General features: G+C 33.7%; 7 protein-coding genes across 7 annotated transcripts; 3 read left to right on the top strand and 4 right to left on the bottom strand.

Moving 5' to 3' along the window:
• Nucleotides 1-948: 948 nt before the first annotated feature.
• Nucleotides 949-1,767, bottom strand: RO3G_10375 (uncharacterized protein; the record flags this gene model as incomplete). The annotated part of the gene is made up of 4 exons (XM_067664960.1): nucleotides 949-967; nucleotides 1,180-1,390; nucleotides 1,526-1,665; nucleotides 1,715-1,767. 4 exons carry the CDS (start codon nucleotides 1,765-1,767, stop codon nucleotides 949-951), a joined length of 423 nt encoding a protein of 140 aa, XP_067521061.1.
• A 511-nt stretch (nucleotides 1,768-2,278) lies between these two features.
• Nucleotides 2,279-3,438, top strand: RO3G_10374 (methionine aminopeptidase, type I; the record flags this gene model as incomplete). The annotated part of the gene is made up of 7 exons (XM_067664959.1): nucleotides 2,279-2,330; nucleotides 2,365-2,474; nucleotides 2,537-2,603; nucleotides 2,654-2,738; nucleotides 2,794-2,920; nucleotides 3,060-3,198; nucleotides 3,251-3,438. 7 exons carry the CDS (start codon nucleotides 2,279-2,281, stop codon nucleotides 3,436-3,438), a joined length of 768 nt encoding a protein of 255 aa, XP_067521060.1.
• Nucleotides 3,439-4,610: 1,172 nt separating this feature from the next.
• On the top strand, nucleotides 4,611-6,027 carry RO3G_10373 (uncharacterized protein; the record flags this gene model as incomplete). The annotated part of the gene is made up of 3 exons (XM_067664958.1): nucleotides 4,611-5,359; nucleotides 5,412-5,599; nucleotides 5,708-6,027. The coding sequence occupies 3 exons, from the start codon at nucleotides 4,611-4,613 to the stop codon at nucleotides 6,025-6,027; spliced, it is 1,257 nt and encodes a 418-aa protein (XP_067521059.1).
• A 3,174-nt stretch (nucleotides 6,028-9,201) lies between these two features.
• Nucleotides 9,202-9,498, bottom strand: RO3G_10372 (uncharacterized protein; the record flags this gene model as incomplete). Its single annotated transcript, XM_067664957.1, has 1 exon — nucleotides 9,202-9,498. The coding sequence occupies one exon, from the start codon at nucleotides 9,496-9,498 to the stop codon at nucleotides 9,202-9,204; it is 297 nt and encodes a 98-aa protein (XP_067521058.1).
• A 33-nt stretch (nucleotides 9,499-9,531) lies between these two features.
• On the top strand, nucleotides 9,532-9,890 carry RO3G_10371 (uncharacterized protein; the record flags this gene model as incomplete). Its single annotated transcript, XM_067664956.1, has 2 exons — nucleotides 9,532-9,565; nucleotides 9,772-9,890. 2 exons carry the CDS (start codon nucleotides 9,532-9,534, stop codon nucleotides 9,888-9,890), a joined length of 153 nt encoding a protein of 50 aa, XP_067521057.1.
• Nucleotides 9,891-11,590: 1,700 nt separating this feature from the next.
• RO3G_10370 (uncharacterized protein) lies at nucleotides 11,591-12,731 on the bottom strand (the record flags this gene model as incomplete). The annotated part of the gene is made up of 6 exons (XM_067664955.1): nucleotides 11,591-11,668; nucleotides 11,737-12,260; nucleotides 12,314-12,399; nucleotides 12,462-12,513; nucleotides 12,566-12,635; nucleotides 12,708-12,731. The coding sequence occupies 6 exons, from the start codon at nucleotides 12,729-12,731 to the stop codon at nucleotides 11,591-11,593; spliced, it is 834 nt and encodes a 277-aa protein (XP_067521056.1).
• A 512-nt stretch (nucleotides 12,732-13,243) lies between these two features.
• RO3G_10369 (uncharacterized protein) lies at nucleotides 13,244-13,788 on the bottom strand (the record flags this gene model as incomplete). The annotated part of the gene is made up of 2 exons (XM_067664954.1): nucleotides 13,244-13,447; nucleotides 13,507-13,788. 2 exons carry the CDS (start codon nucleotides 13,786-13,788, stop codon nucleotides 13,244-13,246), a joined length of 486 nt encoding a protein of 161 aa, XP_067521055.1.
• Nucleotides 13,789-19,133: the final 5,345 nt, after the last annotated feature.

Below are 19,133 nucleotides of genomic sequence, written 5' to 3'. Positions count from 1 at the left end.
CTTTTTTGTATTACAATAGATGTTTCATGACTTGTACTAATCCATTTTTTAATTTGTATTTTATTCTTTAATGAATCACGTTATTATGTATTGTTAAAGTGAGAAAGGTACGTCATATTTGTAACAGCACATTTATTTCACTTGCACATTTTCTTTTTCTTTTTCTTTTTTCTACTTGTAATAATATGCAGCAACAGAAACAGGATGAATCGATAAATAACAGGTTATATCCTTCACCAACAAATTCATCTTTTTCACCACCAAAATTAATATTTAATAATAAAATGACTTTTTTAACAAACAAAGTATACAAAGATAATAATCAATCTTTAACCAAGACAGAACCTACAAGTCCTGATTGTGTTGATGATGAAATAATGCAGAAAAAGTATATAAAGAAAATAAAGAAAATAATAAAAAGCTAATCAAAAGAAAGTATGAAAACAATGCTTGAAAAGAAGAGACAAAGAAGAGAAAGCCATAATGCGGTAGAAAGAAGAAGAAGAGAGAATATCAATGAGCGTATTCATGAGTTGGCTACTTTATTACCAGACAGTCAAGAGGCAGTTAAATTAAACAAGGGAACAATTTTACGAAAATCAGTGGATTATATAAGATATTTACATGATGAACAAAGACAGTATCAACAACATGTTCATGAGCTTGAAGACACATTATATCATATCAGAATGAATCAACAACTGATTCTATCAACCGGTCATTTCTCTTCTTTAGATTTATCTGCAATACAACCGCATTAAAGTATTTATTAAATCAGAATATATCCTTGACTTTCATATGTCTTCCCAGGTCCTGTTCTACCCATCTTCATCAAATGAATCTCATCCAACCTAATCTCTCCAAAATTGATCTCTCCATATTCTTGAATGATACCTTTCGCATCAAAACACACTCTCATTTTCCCTCTTTTATTACAATGTGTCGTATTTATGATTGTTGCATGCAACTATTAAATGGTAATTTTAATATACAATCTCTGTATCATTTCATCATCTCACTTTTAATTCCCTTTTCTCTCTTTCCATAAATCCCCCTTCAATCATTTTATCTGTCAATCCTTTACATAACTCAATCAACCTTTTTGTATCATCTTGTGGTTCAATATAAAGAACATGTGCTTTCTCTATTCATAACATCAGTCTTTCTTCTTTAATTTACTCTACCAAACCTGGATTTGATTGCATAACGCCTAATCTTTCCAATTTCACATCCAACGGTCTACCCTTCAACTTGTCATTCACAACCTTTGATCCTTCTTCTTTCAAGTATCTCACTGCTCGCTCAACCTCGGTCTGATCGACTAAGCTCATAACACCCAAAGTGATATGGAAATTGGCAGGTAATATGAAGGCTGCAGGATCTACGGAATCTATTTTACTATAGAATGCTTCCAATTGATGATGAACAGAAGGAATAGGAAGTGACAAAAAATGTGTAGGTCTCTGCTTTTGTCTTAATGCCTTTTCAATCGCTATCTTTGCTTGTTCAATATTCTCTCGTTCACCATAAATCATCACTTGGTCCGTGCCTCGCTCTACATGGATCCTCGTGCCTGTTTCTTCTGTCAGCTTCTTTAGTCTCCTTCCCTTCTTGCCAATTAAAAGTCCGTGAAGTCTCTGGTCGACCGTATAAGAATCGGTTAGCCTAAAATAACAATGGTCAAAAAGAAATAAACTTGCTAATCCTCCTTTACCTTTCGTTTATTTTCTTGTTAACTGAATCACGAAAAATTGGTGGTTTACTCATATTTTTTACAGAACGAATGACTCTTGTCATTAAGGAAATAAAAGATTGAGAAAGGCATAAATGACATAACCTTCTACTTCTTTCCGATCAAACCAGTCACAATTATGTTCCTTTTTTTTTTTTTTTTTTTTTTTTTTTTTTTTTCCCGACTCATTTTTTAGCCATCTCTTAAAATGTCTAAAGTTTGTTTGACTGAAGGTTGTGAAAAAGCTGCTACACTTCAATGTCCAACTTGTATCAAGTTGAAAATTGAAGGTTCTTTCTTTTGTTCTCAAGAATGCTTCAAAAAAAGCTGGGTAACCAAGAATAGACAGTGGAGCATTGGCATGTATTTATATTTTTTCTTTTATTAGGGTCAGCACAAATTAGCTCATAAAGCAAAGCTTGAAAGTAATTAGAATTTTTATAAGAAAAGCATTTTCTAATACAATATTCAACAGGTGAACCACACAACCCTTTCCCCAACTATAGATATACAGGTGACCTTCAAGCAGTCTACCCTCTTTCACCTATGCGTCAAGTACCTAAAGAAATTATGCGCCGTAAATATATATATCAAAAAAGTACAATAAGATACAATACTCATTATCTTTATAGCTGACTATGCTGAGACAAGTATTCCTATTTCAGAACAAAACGTTCGTGCAAGTTCAAATATCAAGGTGCTAAACGCAGAGGAAATTGAAGGGATGCGTAAAGTTTGTAAGGTACAATTGAACCCATTCAAAATAAAAGACATGGATCAAAGGTAAATTAATTGTATATGTAGATTTCTCGTGAAGTTTTAGATATTGGTGCTGCGGCTATTCGTCCTGGAATAACAACTGACGAAATTGGTAACACAAAGAAAAATGCATACAATCTGTAATTTAACAGCAATATGTAGATGAAATCATTCACAATGCCACCATTGAACGTGGTGCTTATCCTTCTCCTTTGAATTATTACAAATTCCCCAAATCTGTTTGCACGTATGTCAAAAAAGACGTACTCTAGTGCCTGTAAATCTTACTTTTTTGTTACTAGATCTGTCAATGAAGTTATTTGCCACGGCATTCCTGATAAGCGCCCCTTGAAGGAAGGTGATATTGTCAATTTGGATGTCTCATGCTATTATAATGGTTTCCATGGGGATTTGAATGAGACATACTTAGTAGGCAATGTGGGATGAAAAGGGCCGACAACTGGTTCAATGTGCTAGAGAATGCTTAGAAAAGGCAATTGCAATGGGTAAAAAAAAGTGTAGATCCAATGTAAAGATATTAAACTCTTTCTATTTGTACACAGTCAAGCCTGGTGTTAGATATCGTGATTTTGGTAAAGTGATAGAAGAGCATGCTAAAAAGAATGGATTTTCTGTCGTCCGTACTTTTTGTGGACATGGCATCAACCAACTTTTCCATTGTGCACCTAATGTGCCTCACTATGCCAGTATGTGTCTTTGTTTGTCATCAAGAGTCTGTATTGATTTTTTTTTGGATAGATAATAAGGCCATTGGTGTTATGAAGCCTGGACATTGCTTTACAATTGAACCTATGATTTGTGAAGGTAGTTGGAGAGATGAGCTTTGGCCAGATAACTGGACAGCAGTAACCTGTGATGGTAAAAGATCAGCTCAATTCGAACATACTATGCTTGTCACAGAAACTGGTGTTGAAATTTTGACATAAAAAGAGGTGCTTCTCCACACAAGAAATGTATTATATGGCAAAATAAACTTTAGAGGGAGCATTGACATCATAATCTGGACTGTATTAGTGATTTATACACGATGCTTCATGTACAACAGCGATTAATTATTATTGTTATTTTTTTTTTATTATGTCAAGTGCTTTATTCAACATTGGATGATGAAATGCTTTTTACTAAAGCATTATGAATCGCATTGGCTAATTGTGTGATATTTGAGGGATCCTTTACAAAAACGATCATGCCTAAAAAAGGATGATTCGGTTGATGTGGAGGCTCATTCAAGCACAAACTAAAGTTGGCTGCACCCATAAATGACAATAGCTCGTCCTCATCAATGTCTTGGTGGTAAAAATGAACTGGCACAAATTCTGTATTTCCATACAATTGATTGACTTGACGTACAAGTTCAGATGCATCCTCGAGCTCTTTTGACGACATACGGAACGAGCAGACTTGTATGAGTACTAGACTATGGATCCAACATGTCTGATGGAGCAAGAGTTTAGTAAATGCAGCCAATACATAAAGGATGTTGGATGCATGATTATCTTCTTTAAAAAATATAATCTGGTGTCAGAGCAGCGGATTTTAATAAAGACAACTTGTCCAAAGAGACACAATATACTGTGCTTTCTATGAAAAGTGTGGGCGTTCCTAAGAATGCGAAATTATCAACTTTAACTCCTATAGTGCAAGCTTTGATGCGTGCTTCTGATGAGTTAAAAGCGATTATGGTGCCATTAGCTGTGACTTGACGGACTGCCGTTGCTCCAATGGCGAAAGAATACTGTAAGGATAGTGTTTCATAGAATTTGGCAGGCGCTACTGGAATTCCATGAGATCAAAGACTGCACTGTTAATCTCGGCTGATTGAATCTAAATTTGTCTCTGATGATGATCCTTCACGACCATCTTAGCTTCGACATACTCAAAAACATTGACTTTAGTTTCCCTAAAGCCTCTTCTAAATGCAATAAATCTCTTCCAAATATCTGTGGACGATTGTGCATGATATCGTGCACTGGCATGGTGATCTTGGAATTCCAAAGATTGACTTGCAGGCGGAAGCGGTGATGAACTATGATTGGTTGAATTTCCGCGTGACATTAGTATGCTGGAAAGAGCCACTTTCAAAAAGTAAACGTTTATTATGTCAGACAAGAAAGATCAGATTGAACAAGATACTCAGGCTTCTATCGCAATAAGAAAGGCTCTCACCAGACAATTTGTTGCTTATGAATTTGAACATGAAGCTGGAAACCAGATTGCAAAAATAAAAAAGAAGTTAGACCGACAGTCGAATGCATCTGATAGCACCCAATCAAACATTGTTATTGTCGATTGTGATGAGGTATACGTTCAAGACACAAAATCTTCAGTGGGATCCATTATCAAAACTAAAGCTGTCAACCTTCATCCACAATATCATTCGTTAGTTGCTAACAATAAGGCAATAGTCTCTTTAGGTCTAAATTCCATTTTAGACATAAGCTTTACATATCCTGATTCTCAATCAACACTATTTACAAGTCAACAATGGGACGAACTAAGAAGGAAATATAAGCCCAAGAAATACAATACCAGTGAGTATGCGCATATCAAACCAATACTCGCCCCTATATTCAAAGAGTATAGCGACAAAAAGACAACTGACGCCAACTGGATCAATATGTACAAGCAAGTCAAATCATTAGAGAAAACTCATGATCCAGAATTAAGTCCAGATAACAACGACATATCTTTCTGTATTTATTTTATATTGCAAACCCTGCTTATAATCAAGCATCAACCTGATCTATTTAACCCAGAAATTGACAGTTCCGAATGGGATTTTGTTGTCAAGTTTTGGGGATTAATTACTGAAAGATTATTCTATAGATCACATCTACGACTTAAATGGTAAGGTCCCATTCTGTACACTAATTAAACAGCAAACTCAATATTTTTTTAGGGGTGATACCCACTTGACTATGCATGATACCATCTGTGATTCTTCGTTTAAGGTTGATTTGAGGATCCTCCATGACAAAATAAAACAACGATACAATACAGAAAATGATGTAGCAATCATGGAGGCAGCTGTGGAAGGCTCTGGTAATGCCAAATTTGTTAGTGATAGATTCAAACTTTCTATCGAAAGTAAGATGATTATTGATAGATATTTAATGGATGGTGTGGATATAACTTCTGTTGATTCATTGCAAATCTCTGGCCTCCAGGTGTTTTTTTTAAATACATCTCTTAAAGAACAGGGTCTTTATATCACAACGCAATTTCATTATCAGAGTATCACTAAGTCACTTAAAGATCTTGCGAAGTACATGGATTTGGCAGTGGGATTCTTACACTTCCGGGACAATTGTATTATAACGAGCAACGCTTACGAAAATCATTTAACTTGCCTACAAGACAAGAAAAGGTCGGGTAAACGATCGGTAGATAATCTACAAGATGACAAACTGACTTCAAAGCAAGAAGCTATTCGAGGTACCTGGAACCCTCCTCACAGCCCCAAATCCCCTCTTCCGGCAGTACCAAAGAATCTTTGGAAAGCAAAAAAAACATAATAATTATTTCATCAGCTCTTTTTATATTATGATCTTATTTAAAAATATTTACCTATAAAACATTTATTATGCTAGTACAAGTCAACATTTATGAAAATAAAAGCAACTTATTCTAAATTTTATTTCTCTTTTAGCATTTTTACATGATGATCAACGATTTACCACGTACAGTACACATCAGAGAAAAATCAAAAGAAAAATGAAGATGTAGCTATCGTATTGTTCAAGAAGAGAAATAACGTAGTAATGAGACTGTTTAAACGTTGATATAAGTGATTGCAGGATTCTAAATATACATAATTTCCTCAGTGGTGATGTTCATCCGAAGATTAAGCGCTCAGACAACTTCCGAAAACATGATGATCCACATGTCTGAAAGCTACTCACACATGTATCAGAAATGGTGTTCTAAATAGCAAAAATAATGACCAATCTACCATTATTATTTGATGTTAAGGGTTTCATACTTCCTATGTCCCACCATTTCGCCTCAAAGCAAGATACAATCTTCCATTTCATCATCATTGAATTAAAAAAAAACTTTTGTCTGCTGATTTTTAGCAAGCCCCATGTAAAGACATTGAGCATTTATTACACACAACATAGTAATAAACAAAATTTAAATCAGTGCTCCAGTTTGATCTTGATATATACACAGGAGTAAAAATGGGATAGGATGTTTTTGCGGTCGCGGTTCTAATGTTAAAAGATCACAATAGAGTAGTAACAGATATCGAAAGGCTTGCATGAAATAAAGAGTTAATAATGCAGTTCGTTTTATTCAAGGTGTTGAACTTGCCAGGTAACTTCCGCGACAAATAAGCAACAGTAGATCCAAAGACCATCATCGACAAGTGATGATACCATGTACACCACACTTGACACATGAAGAACAGAAATTCATATCTTCTTACACTGGCCAGTGTAATCAGATAATGATAGCAATGGTCTATACTAAGCCATGAAAGTACCAAAGATTCCTCGATATTGTCATTACTACCCACTCAGTCGACTCCATGAGCACTTGTAAGCAGGTGCAGTTGTTCTGTTCAACTGGAAGCTTGGCCAAGCTAAAGCATGACAGAGGAATCAGTGGTATAGAAACAGAAAAGGGTATCTAGACGCTTGCATGAAATAAAGAGTTAATAATGCAGTTCGTTTTATTCAAGGTGTTGAACTTGCCAGGTAACTTCCGCGACAAATAAGCAACAGTAGATCCAAAGACCATCATCGACAAGTGATGATACCATGTACACCACACTTGACACATGAAGAACAGAAATTCATATCTTCTTACACTGGCCAGTGTAATCAGATAATGATAGCAATGGTCTATACTAAGCCATGAAAGTACCAAAGATTCTTCGATATTGTCATTACTACCCACTCAGTCGACTCCATGAGCACTTGTAAGCAGGTGCAGTTGTTCTGTTCAACTGGAAGCTTGGCCAAGCTAAAGCATGACAGAGGAATCGATGATTATTAGAGGAAGTTTTAAAGCTTTAAGCCGCAAAAAGTCATCGTTATAAAGTTAGAGGCTGAAATTATATAAACCAGTGTACATTCCGATATTTTTTTTTTTTTTTTTTTTTTGTAATAACACAAAAGATGACGTCGTAAAGCCATTATGTCATCATACGAGGATACCGTTAAATCCTAAGGATTTTTACGGTAGCAAATCACGTGACCGAGTAATGTAAAAGGTTTTTATTCAGGTATTGGTAGAGGTCGCTCATTATTTAAATTGGAAAAAATTTGATAAAGTACAAAAAGATTTTATCTTATTTACGTGCTGTTACGTAGATTCAGACGATTTTTGCTTTTTAAGTCGATTTTTTTAGGAAGGAAGTTGCCCTAGCTGTAGCCTCATCAGGCCAGAAAGTAGTATAATCAAATATAATTTTCAGTAAATTCGCCATAACGACCCATACAGTACAGGCAACAAAAGTCGATCGATCAAAAGAAAATTGGAGAAGCACCTTCAGTTCAGAGGCCATTGGGAGCGAGATGTGCTTGTAACCAAGAGAGGTTGGTTGTAAAAGGAATCTAGAGGCTAATTTCAACTATGACGGGCGTTTTAGAGGACATATACACAGGAAATGTTCATCAGTGTCTTCCACTTCACATAGAGGATAAAAAGGGCCGGAAAAGGTTGTAGGAATGAGGCAATGCAGAAGAGGATTATAAGATAAGTGAGTGAAAAGTTCGCCAGAGTACCGTCCGTGTGCAGTGTGACATGGAAGAACGCCAGAAGTTAGTCCACGACTTCTCAAAAACAACAGGATAAGTAGCAGGCATCGCGCCTAAGGGGCCAAGGGCTAGATTTCGGAACCATTTAATGGTCCCATATGTGAAAGCCGTACCGTCGAAGAATCTGTGGAAAGATTCGATCAAAAGCAGCAGGAGGGCTATGAAAACGAAATGAGGACTCATGGGAGCCAGCAGAGAAAGGGGGCAGTTATGTGAAGCTTGTAAAAAGCTCAGTTTCATGTACTTGTTCGAAACAGACTAACAAAGTGCTGTTGTATCTTCCTTTTGTACCAGTTACAGCTTTAGGAGATTGAGCTACGAGGCAGCCTTAAGAAGGATCATATCGGTAAACATCTTTCATTAGTACAAAAACCCATTTGGTGCGGTGTTCACTTGAGTCAAAGTGTAGAAGGAATAGACACACCCTTGCCAAAGGGAGTTCCTCTATCATTCGTATATTCAAGGCTTACCATTAGATCTCATATTCTAATCGAACCATAGTTCGAAATAGTGAATGGAAGCAGCTAAAAGAGTTAATAGCCGGAGGGTGTAATTCAGGAAATACCAGAGAGAGGATCGCTGAAGGAACTTGGCAGAAAGTGCAAATTATATAATTCAATAGGCCTGTAGCAAAAGAGAAAAAAAAACCGGTCGAGTCGTTCGAGGCAAGTGGAGGTTTAAGCCAACGTAGTTGAGGAGCGTCATGTTGGGAAGCAGGGTATATGCTTGTCACAGAAACTGGTGTTGAAATTTTGACATAAAAAGAGGTGCTTCTCCACACAAGAAATGTATTATATGGCAAAATAAACTTTAGAGGGAGCATTGACATCATAATCTGGACTGTATTAGTGATTTATACACGATGCTTCATGTACAACAGCGATTAATTATTATTGTTATTTTTTTTTTATTATGTCAAGTGCTTTATTCAACATTGGATGATGAAATGCTTTTTACTAAAGCATTATGAATCGCATTGGCTAATTGTGTGATATTTGAGGGATCCTTTACAAAAACGATCATGCCTAAAAAAGGATGATTCGGTTGATGTGGAGGCTCATTCAAGCACAAACTAAAGTTGGCTGCACCCATAAATGACAATAGCTCGTCCTCATCAATGTCTTGGTGGTAAAAATGAACTGGCACAAATTCTGTATTTCCATACAATTGATTGACTTGACGTACAAGTTCAGATGCATCCTCGAGCTCTTTTGACGACATACGGAACGAGCAGACTTGTATGAGTACTAGACTATGGATCCAACATGTCTGATGGAGCAAGAGTTTAGTAAATGCAGCCAATACATAAAGGATGTTGGATGTATGGTTGTCTTCTTTAAAAAATATAATCTGCTTGTTGGGAAATAGGCTACGTATAAAGCAAGATCGCTTCATGATCCTTTCTCCTCGTATTGCTTGCTACAAACAGGTTAATCAAGTGAAATATTCTATTATATATATGCTATAAACATGTTTATACCTCGGTTTGTGTAGGGCAGCTAACTAGTGTACTGAGTAGAGCTATCATAGGCATTAGAAAGCATAAAAACTACTATTCACTTTTGTTACATATTTTGTCATCTGTGGAGTTTTCAAGTAGTCTTGGTGCTTGATCTACAAGCAATTAGATGATACTAAACAAAGAGTGATGTTTAAGAGCATACTCAAAGCTTGATTTATGTCTGTGGCACCTATTCTAGTGAAGTTTACCCATAACAAAGGATCTGTTAGTAATAGAAAGTCAATCACTATGCAATGGTAACAAAAGGAGGACATTAAGCTCATTTTAAGTACACTACGAACTTTTTTTTTTACATTTTCTAATAGACACATTCATTTCTTCGTCAAAATATGCACTCCCCAATTCTGTAAAGCGTAATAACTTTCTAATCAAGTCCTTGTGATTCATTGGAAAGAAAGACTTTTCATCAAAGTAAATGATCATCTTTTGATCTTTGGAGCAAGACAAATGGGCAAAGGCAGAGTGTTGTTCAGCAGAGAACAATATTATAGATGATATAAAAGAACAAGAGTAAAAAGGTTATAAATTACTTAAAAATGACTTGTAACTTCGGAACTGGGAAAATGTTATATATTTTCGAAGGGTATTAATGGAAAGAAACGTAGTACTTTTTTTTGAATCTGATTAAGTTAAAGATAAGAGTCAATCTTGTTGGTATGCAGGTGGTTCTTGTCTAAGTGTTCTTTGATATATTTCTTTCAGTCTTTACAAAGAGCTCAGCTTACTAGTAATTTTTTAAGCTGAATAAAGAGGATTAGCATGGACATAATGGTGTGAATTACATACTTGCTTTCATAAATGCTTATTCTCATAATAAAGCTTATAGTATAAATAAATATATTTATATTAAAAATTGTATACAAACAAGGATAAATGACATTGGCTACAATAAAGTTCTTCTGATACTTTTTAGTTTGCAAGCAGTATTCTCAAGCTTATAAAACTGTATTTCCATCTTGTGGCTTTTCAACTTGTTAAGGAATAAAGTTGAATATTTGAAAATAAGTGGTGCCATTATGGCCCAAAAAAGACAATAAAAAATCCAGATTGTACGTTTATTAAAACTGTAAACCAAACTCGGTGCTTCTGAGAACATTGTTCAAGGCAAAGAGTGTATATGAGAAATAATTAATGGGATTGATGTGGTTTTTACTTTAGTATCATCTCAAGCAAATAATTTGCCATCGGTAATTCAGAAAATGATAATACAAAGCCAAAGTTTTTAATAAATCATCAGACTAGTATTAGCATTGTAACACTATAGTTTTACAGTTACTGGTGGTAAAGCTACACAGTCATAGTTTGACATTACTAAAGATACGATGTTTTATAAACCCTTGATATTTCCTTTTAGCTGCTTCTTATTTCAGGATATTACACGAAACTTTATATATGCTTTGGCTGAAATGAACTTTATCTAAAGGGTTTTTATATGCTTGTTTTACAAAAAAAAAAAAAAAAAATCGCACATATTAATTCATCTGAGAATTCTCTTAGCAACCTACTTTTTTGAACCAGTTTTGTTTATATACTTTCTTTTTTCTTATTACAATTAATTTAATATAAAATTGTTTTGGTCGATCAAATGAAGCAAGTAAACTGCACTGATTTTATCAAAAGGAAGATATTTGAATTATCATTGTTACAATTTACTGTGATTACTCCAGTATTGTATTGTTTCAAGTACAATAAATGTTTATTAACCAAAAGCATTTACAGCTTTATTTCTTTCTTTTTCTTATAAAAAAGTACAAATAGCCATTAATCATACGTATATAAAGCGGATTGCGTTTATTGAGCAGGGGCAGCAATAGGCTTCTCAGAGGTGTCATTAGAGGTTCCATTGTTGTGATTGTTTAACCTTTCGCTCTTTGTACGAAATGAAATACCCAATTTTAGAAATAGCGAAGTTTCAAACTATAATGTTCTCTCTTTACCTGAATTTTCTTTGCTTCATAATGAACAGCGGCAATTTGAGCCAGTGTTTGACTAGCAAATTCATGAACCTTTTGACCTGTTGGTGTTTGAAGAGCTACTTGTGCTCTATCCTGAGCTGTTTGAGCAGCCGTTTGGGCTTTTTCACTGAGTTTATACTTTCGGTCAATGTTAATCACGTTATCCCAAATACGATATTTTTCTTCAAAATGTTTAACTTTAAACGGTATACGTAAGATACATAGTTCTTTGTTTGTTACCATAAATGAAGGCTTACCATTGGTTTGTAATGCGTTCAAAAGGCTAGTCAAGCGAGAAGAAAGATTATATTTGTTGTCATATTCAATACCTTTAGCAACAACATGATCATGAAGTATATAACCATTAGCCAATATTTCAGCTGCAATGCGAGATTTCGGTTTCGATTCTTGAGTTTCAAGGTGCTCGGAATCAATGCCGTTTTCATCATCGCTTGAAGATATATCGAAATAAGGAAAAGCCATTATATGGCTATCATCAAGCAAGGCTATATGTCTTGTTGGAATTCCTGTATGCATCACAAAAATATTTATACGTTACCATTACTTAAAAGAGATGCCGTTTTAGCAGCAGATTCGCGCTCAAAGTGTATTAAAGCAATTTGGTATTTGCTATCTTCGTCATCACTATATAATGTTTAACTCATATCTCTTGTTTTTATTATAGTTTTCTCTCTCTCTTCACTTACGATTTCAGCTCAAACTCTTTGATTTTACCACAAAACAAGAAGAATTCTCTTACTGAAATATGTATGTGAATGTAATTCCTAAAATTTAAGCTTATTGCAAATACCTGTTTGTTCAGTTGATTTAGAAGAAATATTCTTGACAAGAATATAGTTTGGGGAAGGTGTTTCAGGAATCTATTAATAAAAACAGTTAAACACAAAATGAACCTTACTGAAATCCCATAATGAAAGACAAAGTGTATTTACTTGGATGGACCACTTGTTAGTCATGTTTAATTTTATCTTTTTGATTAAAGAAAAGAAAAGTGAAGAAAGAAGTGTTCAAACGGGATATAGTCTGTGCTTTTTATTATTTTTATTGTATCACAAAAATAAAGCAAAAGCTTCACAACATTCATATTACTCGGATGGCTTAAAAACAGCAACAGTTAACTCACTTTGACATACGCCAATCCTTTTTTTATTTTATTTTACTCTTAAGAGTTTAATAGCAACGTGAAAAAAAATGTGTCCATTATGCTTGAAGGGGTAACGTCAACAACCGTTTGACTTTGTTCAAGATTCTGGTTTTCATGTATAAAGTACCTTTTTAAATCAAAAATATTAGTAATACAAAAGTAGAAAAGATGATTGTTTTATTGGTAAAAAAAGATTTTGGTTGTTTTTCTCTTTAATAATATTACAAAGGAAGTTTGTCGATGCTGTTTGGAGTGATGAAATTTATGCAAGTGTACAATTCTTTTCCTTTTTGATCCTGGTATATACATCACACTTAAAAAGTATTAAAAATAAGATCTTTGATAGTAGTTATTCGGATAGTAGCCATAAGGATATGGTGAACCGTACACATTGTTATTGTAAGGTGTACTACTATAGTAATTTGGTGCACCGTAGCCATAATTTGTCGGTGTTCCATAAGGATAATATGAGTAATAATTGTTGGGGGTAGCAGGATTGTAATACGGATTGTTGTATTTTTGATAGTACTAGCAAAAAAATATAAACCCAATATTGTACTCAAGCAAGTATATACTATAGGCCTTACCTCGTATCCGCTGCCATTATATCTGTTGTTGTACCCATTGTTATATTCATTACCGTACCCGTTTACATACCCACTATTAAATCCATTCCCATTTCCATACCCATTCCCATATCCATAACCATTCCCATAAGCATTTCCATAAGCATTTCCATAAGCATTTCCATAACCGTTTCCATATCCACCGCCATAACCATTTCCATTGCCGTACCCGTGACTATATCCATAGGTGGGTCGATAATAGTAATCATATGGATTGTACTCTGAACTAGGAAGTGCGCCCATGATGTTATGATAAAATTATATAGAAAAAAACAAAAAAAGTAAAAAAGCAGAAAGAAAAATAATACTAAAACTGGTTATTGTTTTTCTCATCTACCACTCTTTTTTTTTCTTTCTAAGCTACATTTTCTAAATCAAGTTCGATAAAGTGCAGGATTAAAATAAACAAATAGACAAATAAGGATTTTTCTTGTGATACTCTGTATAAATTATTATCAAATGAAAAGAAACCGCAGGCTAACAACGTATTAGTTCTGTGATAGGGAAGAGCTAGACGGGATCTTGCAACAAGCATTCTTTGGCCTTATTCTAACTTTAAATGTTTGAGAAATAGAGATGCAAAAGGAATTAGCCTTTTTCACTTTAGACATTGCTGGGAGAATCCAGCAAGCTCGATCATGAAGAGAGCCACTCAAAGCCGATTGAATAAACAAACATAAAATTTTAAGCAGTTGAAACTTTAGTGGCACACGACACTGTGGCAATAATGGAGTTTGTCCGTCAGGAGATATTCATCTAGTATACTACTTAGGCAACATGTGTATATTCGTAAAGATCAAAAAGGAGATAGAAATGCACGATAACAGGACATCAAAGCAATCGGCAAGATTGGATTTCACAGTCAATTATACAAAAAGAGTCAGCTTGGAATTAAAACGCGTTTAGGGGTTCCTTCAATATTCTTCAGCACCAAGAGTATGGAAATTAGCATGCTGCAAAATAAGATGTCTAAGTTGATTGCTGAATCAAGCAAGTACTCTTTAAATTCTTTATATTATGATGATGTTGATGAATAGTCAGTTTCCTGAGGAAGATAGAATAGGTGGCAGAGACTACTGGAAAAGTAATGTTATCCATTCGTTTTCTTCAGCGGAATGTGACAAAGAGTCTTTGACTCCGTCATCACAATTAAGAGAAGTTATGTACACTAAGCAATAAGATTGAAAAGAACTAATCAATATCTTCACCAAGTGGACTTCTAGAATAACTAACTAACATCGATAAAATGCTAGCTCTTAATTTCAGAAAACATCGTTTACGTTGATACACTAAACACTGTTTGAGGTCTAAATTACTAGAAGCCCAAACAAAGGGAGGTTAACAGGAAGATAATGACACGCAAAAATTAGTTGAATACTCGGCCAGTGTTCCACTTAATACCTTGATGTAAAGGAGCGCGGAGCAGTATAAAGCTTATATCTAATTATTGAGTTTGTAACAATGTATGAATTGGATATATAAGCGTGTATACCTTGATTCAAAGTAGTGGTGAAATCTAGTGATGTTAGGATGCTATTCAACTCTTTAAATTCATCGAATTCAACGCAGGATATGTCAAGGAGATTTTGTACATTACAATTCGATACTGTTCTACAATCATAAAATTTCCATTGCTGATTATTACAACTCTCTAAGTTGAACTTTGTATAAATGTAATAAAAAGCATTTCCAACTTTTCCAAGTTTTTTAAGAACTTTCAGAAACAGCACACTATTTTCTCTAATTGAATTCTAGCAATTGAATACCTCTATCAACAATAACATTAGCTATTTTATATTATACAATTTTTTATAAAAAAAAGAAAAAAATGGTGAAACGTTGAGGATAGTAGGTTTAGATAGAGTTACCATAATAAGAAATAGCTAATAAGCCTCTGGGGATCAGAATATTCATATGTAAGAAAAAAAAAAGCTGAGGAAAGTAAGACCAAATGAAGTGCAAACATTTCTTTTAGCAGACATTTTCCAATATCAGTATACTTATGATCAATAACGGCAAGAAAGAGAAGAATATATATGATTCTATACTGTTGTTTTGATCGTTCTTGGCTTTTTTTAACAGATATAACAATGCATTAGGGAAGCCAGTTTACTAATAAAAACATTAACCTCTCTTAATTTCCTTTTTTACTTGTAAGCAAAGCTTCTTCAATTGGGTTCTAGAAAGAAAGAAAAAAAAAGGCGCCTTACAGTACTTTGTTTATTTCATCGCAGAACATACAAAATTAAATTTGTTTAATCAGACATACACCAAAATGAATAACATAAAGAAGGATTTAGTCTAATCATCTTTGTTTATTCTCTATATTAAATTACAATTTTATTGTCTCTTCAGTATAGAGGCTCAGATAAATGAATAAATCCTAGCCCTTTTCTGTCTTGCTTATTATTACCAATCCAACACATTTGTTATCCATACAATATTACAATGGAAATATTGAGCCAAGTTTCTAATTATCGAAAGTAATATATTCTATTGCTCATTAATAAGCTATGTATGTATGTATATATTACAGACGCACAAAATCAACCACCCAATTAAGCTTATTTAAAATAATCCACTGCGGCGAGATTTGATTCACGACATCCAGAATTTAATTACAAAACTGTTAATTTCAATTGAATATTAAGAAATATTTGTAAATAGCTTTCTCGGCTAAGGTTCATTAGCCTATGTCAGCTAAATTAATCGGCCGCATAACACCGACGATAATTCTATGATTATACAAAAACAAAAGCCCTGCTGTGCTTTACATTTTCTCTTTCTAATATCCGTTCATCAACCGAATTCTGCTACTAAAAAACACTATAGTAGTCAACAACCATGAAAGTTCAATCCGACTTTTACGTATCTTTTTTTTATATATATACTAAACTACAGCGTCCATTAAAAAATTTAGTCTCAACTTATTCTGTGGTGAATTAAGGGCGTACACCATGCAATATAAATTCCGTAAGTTTGAAAATAAATAAAATCCTATTTTTTCTGTCCCACTGATTACTGATAGTCCATTACGCTTGTAGTCGACACAGATATTTCAAAAGGAAAATATTAATCAGGAGCCGATGAATCGGCTAGTAGCATTTGGTCATGTTACGACAAGCCAAAAGAAATGCTCGACGCCATTAAATCAACGGTTCAATTCAGTAGTTAGGCTATTATATTCAATTTCAAAAAAGTATTCGCTTACAGAAAGTAACAAGGAAGGAGACAACGATTCATTTAAAATATACGATAGAGAAAAGATAAACAATCTTTCTAAAGCTTAAAAAATCTTTAAATCTCCAATGAGGAGAAAAAAAAATTTACATGTGAAAAAACATATTCATTGTTTATATCATTTATTTTCTCTTTAATAGTTATTGATAAAAAATAATAGTAATAATGTAGAGCTATGTTGCAATGATAATTTGGAGATTTTATTTAAGTATCTGAACAATAGGGTGTAGGTTAAACATGATGAAAATTGTTACACACGGAATTCGGAATAGACTTATCCCCTATTTTTTTTAATTAACCAAATTAAAAATCGCGTTTATTTTTATAGTAAAACAAAGAAAAGAAAAGTCTTTTCATATGAAGTATGATTTGAATATAGAAAAATTCATGTTCTCTTTTTTAAATCATGGTTATGAATTTAATAAAAGAAAAAAGAGACTGTAGGCCTTTGAATCCTATACACATTTTATGCAGATAACGGTTGTACAAATAAAAAAAAGCAAGCACACAATTGCTTTGTCCATTAGAATACAAAGCTCATTTTAAAAAAAAATATTATTATTTAAAGCTTGGAGTGAGAGGATATGCAATATAAGAAAGATCAATAGTTGTGATCAAACATATATTTTTTTGGATTTGTTTATTCGTTAGTCCAGTGTGGCTTTGTCCTTTTGTTTATCATTCCTTTATGGATAAACAAATTTTTTAAAGTTTTTAGAAATATAAGAAAAAAAAAAGAAAAAAAGAAAAATGCACCATCAAAAATGTGAAAAAAAAAGGAAGATGACTCATCAAGAACGTGAAAAAAAATATTTAAAGAATTCTTTTTGCCAAAACTTTTTTCTTTCTTTCTTCATCAAACAATCAATCTTCTCCAAAACTGATGGCCTAAATACTTTGTCTTTTCAACTTTAAACTTGCTATTATGGTCTTTTGTCAAGAACACTTCTTCTCAAACAATTGCTTTTGCTATTTTTGTGCTTCAAACATGTTTTTCTCTCTCTCTTTGACCTCTTAAAATCTTTCATCTACTATTAACTTGGTCTTTAATCAACGTGCAAATATATAACCTACATAATACATCTGTTCTTTGCCTCTTCATATGGTCTCAGTTAATATCAAAAGTTGGTGTGCTCTCTTTTGTTTATCGTTCTATGACCTCTTTGGTTTCATTCAATGCTAAACACGTCATTCCATTGGTTTCGATGGTTAAAAAAGAAATCATAACTTGGCCTCATAAAATGGTAAAGCTTTCTTTTATGCTATGTAATTAATTTATTAACATTCTTGAAATAGCCTACTCTGTCTTTGTTGGTCTTGGTCAAGAATGATTTTTTTTGTTGCCTCTTTGGCTAAAAAGTATTGTTCATAGGAGAATTATCTTTTTTATTAACTTTTTTTTTTCTAGTTCAACAATTTATGCTCTCCTGTGTCAATATAAATGGTTTTTCTTTAAAGCTGCTTTTGTACTTATTGTTATGTCCGCACGGTCCGCTTGATGACAATCCTTTCTTGTAAAAGCTCTCTTTTGGTAGTCTCTCTATCTTTGTAATCTCTTCTCTTTCTATCTCTTTATGACCTCTTTGCTATGCTTCTAAAATCTGTGGCAGGATGGGACGATGATCTGCTGGAACTTGTAAGCTCTAAGGAGGAATGCGAACTCAAGTAAAAGTAACACCCGCTCTGTTCATCCTAGTGGTAGACGGATGATGTCTTTACATCTGAAGCTACAACGAGCGAAGTAACAGACCCGGTCACGCTTTGCTTGAGAGAGGGTGATCCCTAGAAATAGGGTATATCTTTCGCAGAACATTCCAGACATAGACTTAGAACCTGACAGTGAACGGAACGCCCTTCGGGGTACCACTCATATCCTATAGACTTGAAAAAGTGTTTATAAGAGCAATTCAAGGGTGATTCTTTATTATCTTTTTTTTTTTAAAAAAAAAAACAAAAAAACAAACAAACAAAAAAACAAATCAAATGCATACTTTCCAAAGAAGCTATTTACAAAAAGGATGTTATTCAAATACGTGGCTCTTTGCTATTCATCAATGGTTTCTTATCAATAAAATATCGAAATCATTTGTTTTCCATTTTGCTTTGTTAGCTTTTATAAATCATTTTTCATACAACTCCTTATCTCTGAAAACATAATAATTTTTAATAAATGCAAACATTCCCCTAGTATTTTCAAAATAGTATTACCATATAGATGTAATAAACAAAAGAAAGTGTCTTATTTTGTGCTATATTGCCTATCGTTAATGCCCTCTGTGATGTCTGTCTAATGCTGCTTAATAGTAGTTAGATACTAATAACTAAAGGTTACACAATATATCCATATG

This window comes from Rhizopus delemar, genomic scaffold (assembly GCF_000149305.1).
Source record: "Rhizopus delemar RA 99-880 supercont3.8 genomic scaffold, whole genome shotgun sequence".
NCBI classification, from domain to species: Eukaryota; Fungi; Mucoromycota; class Mucoromycetes; order Mucorales; family Rhizopodaceae; genus Rhizopus; species Rhizopus delemar.
This window is presented reverse-complemented; position numbering and strand designations above follow the sequence as displayed.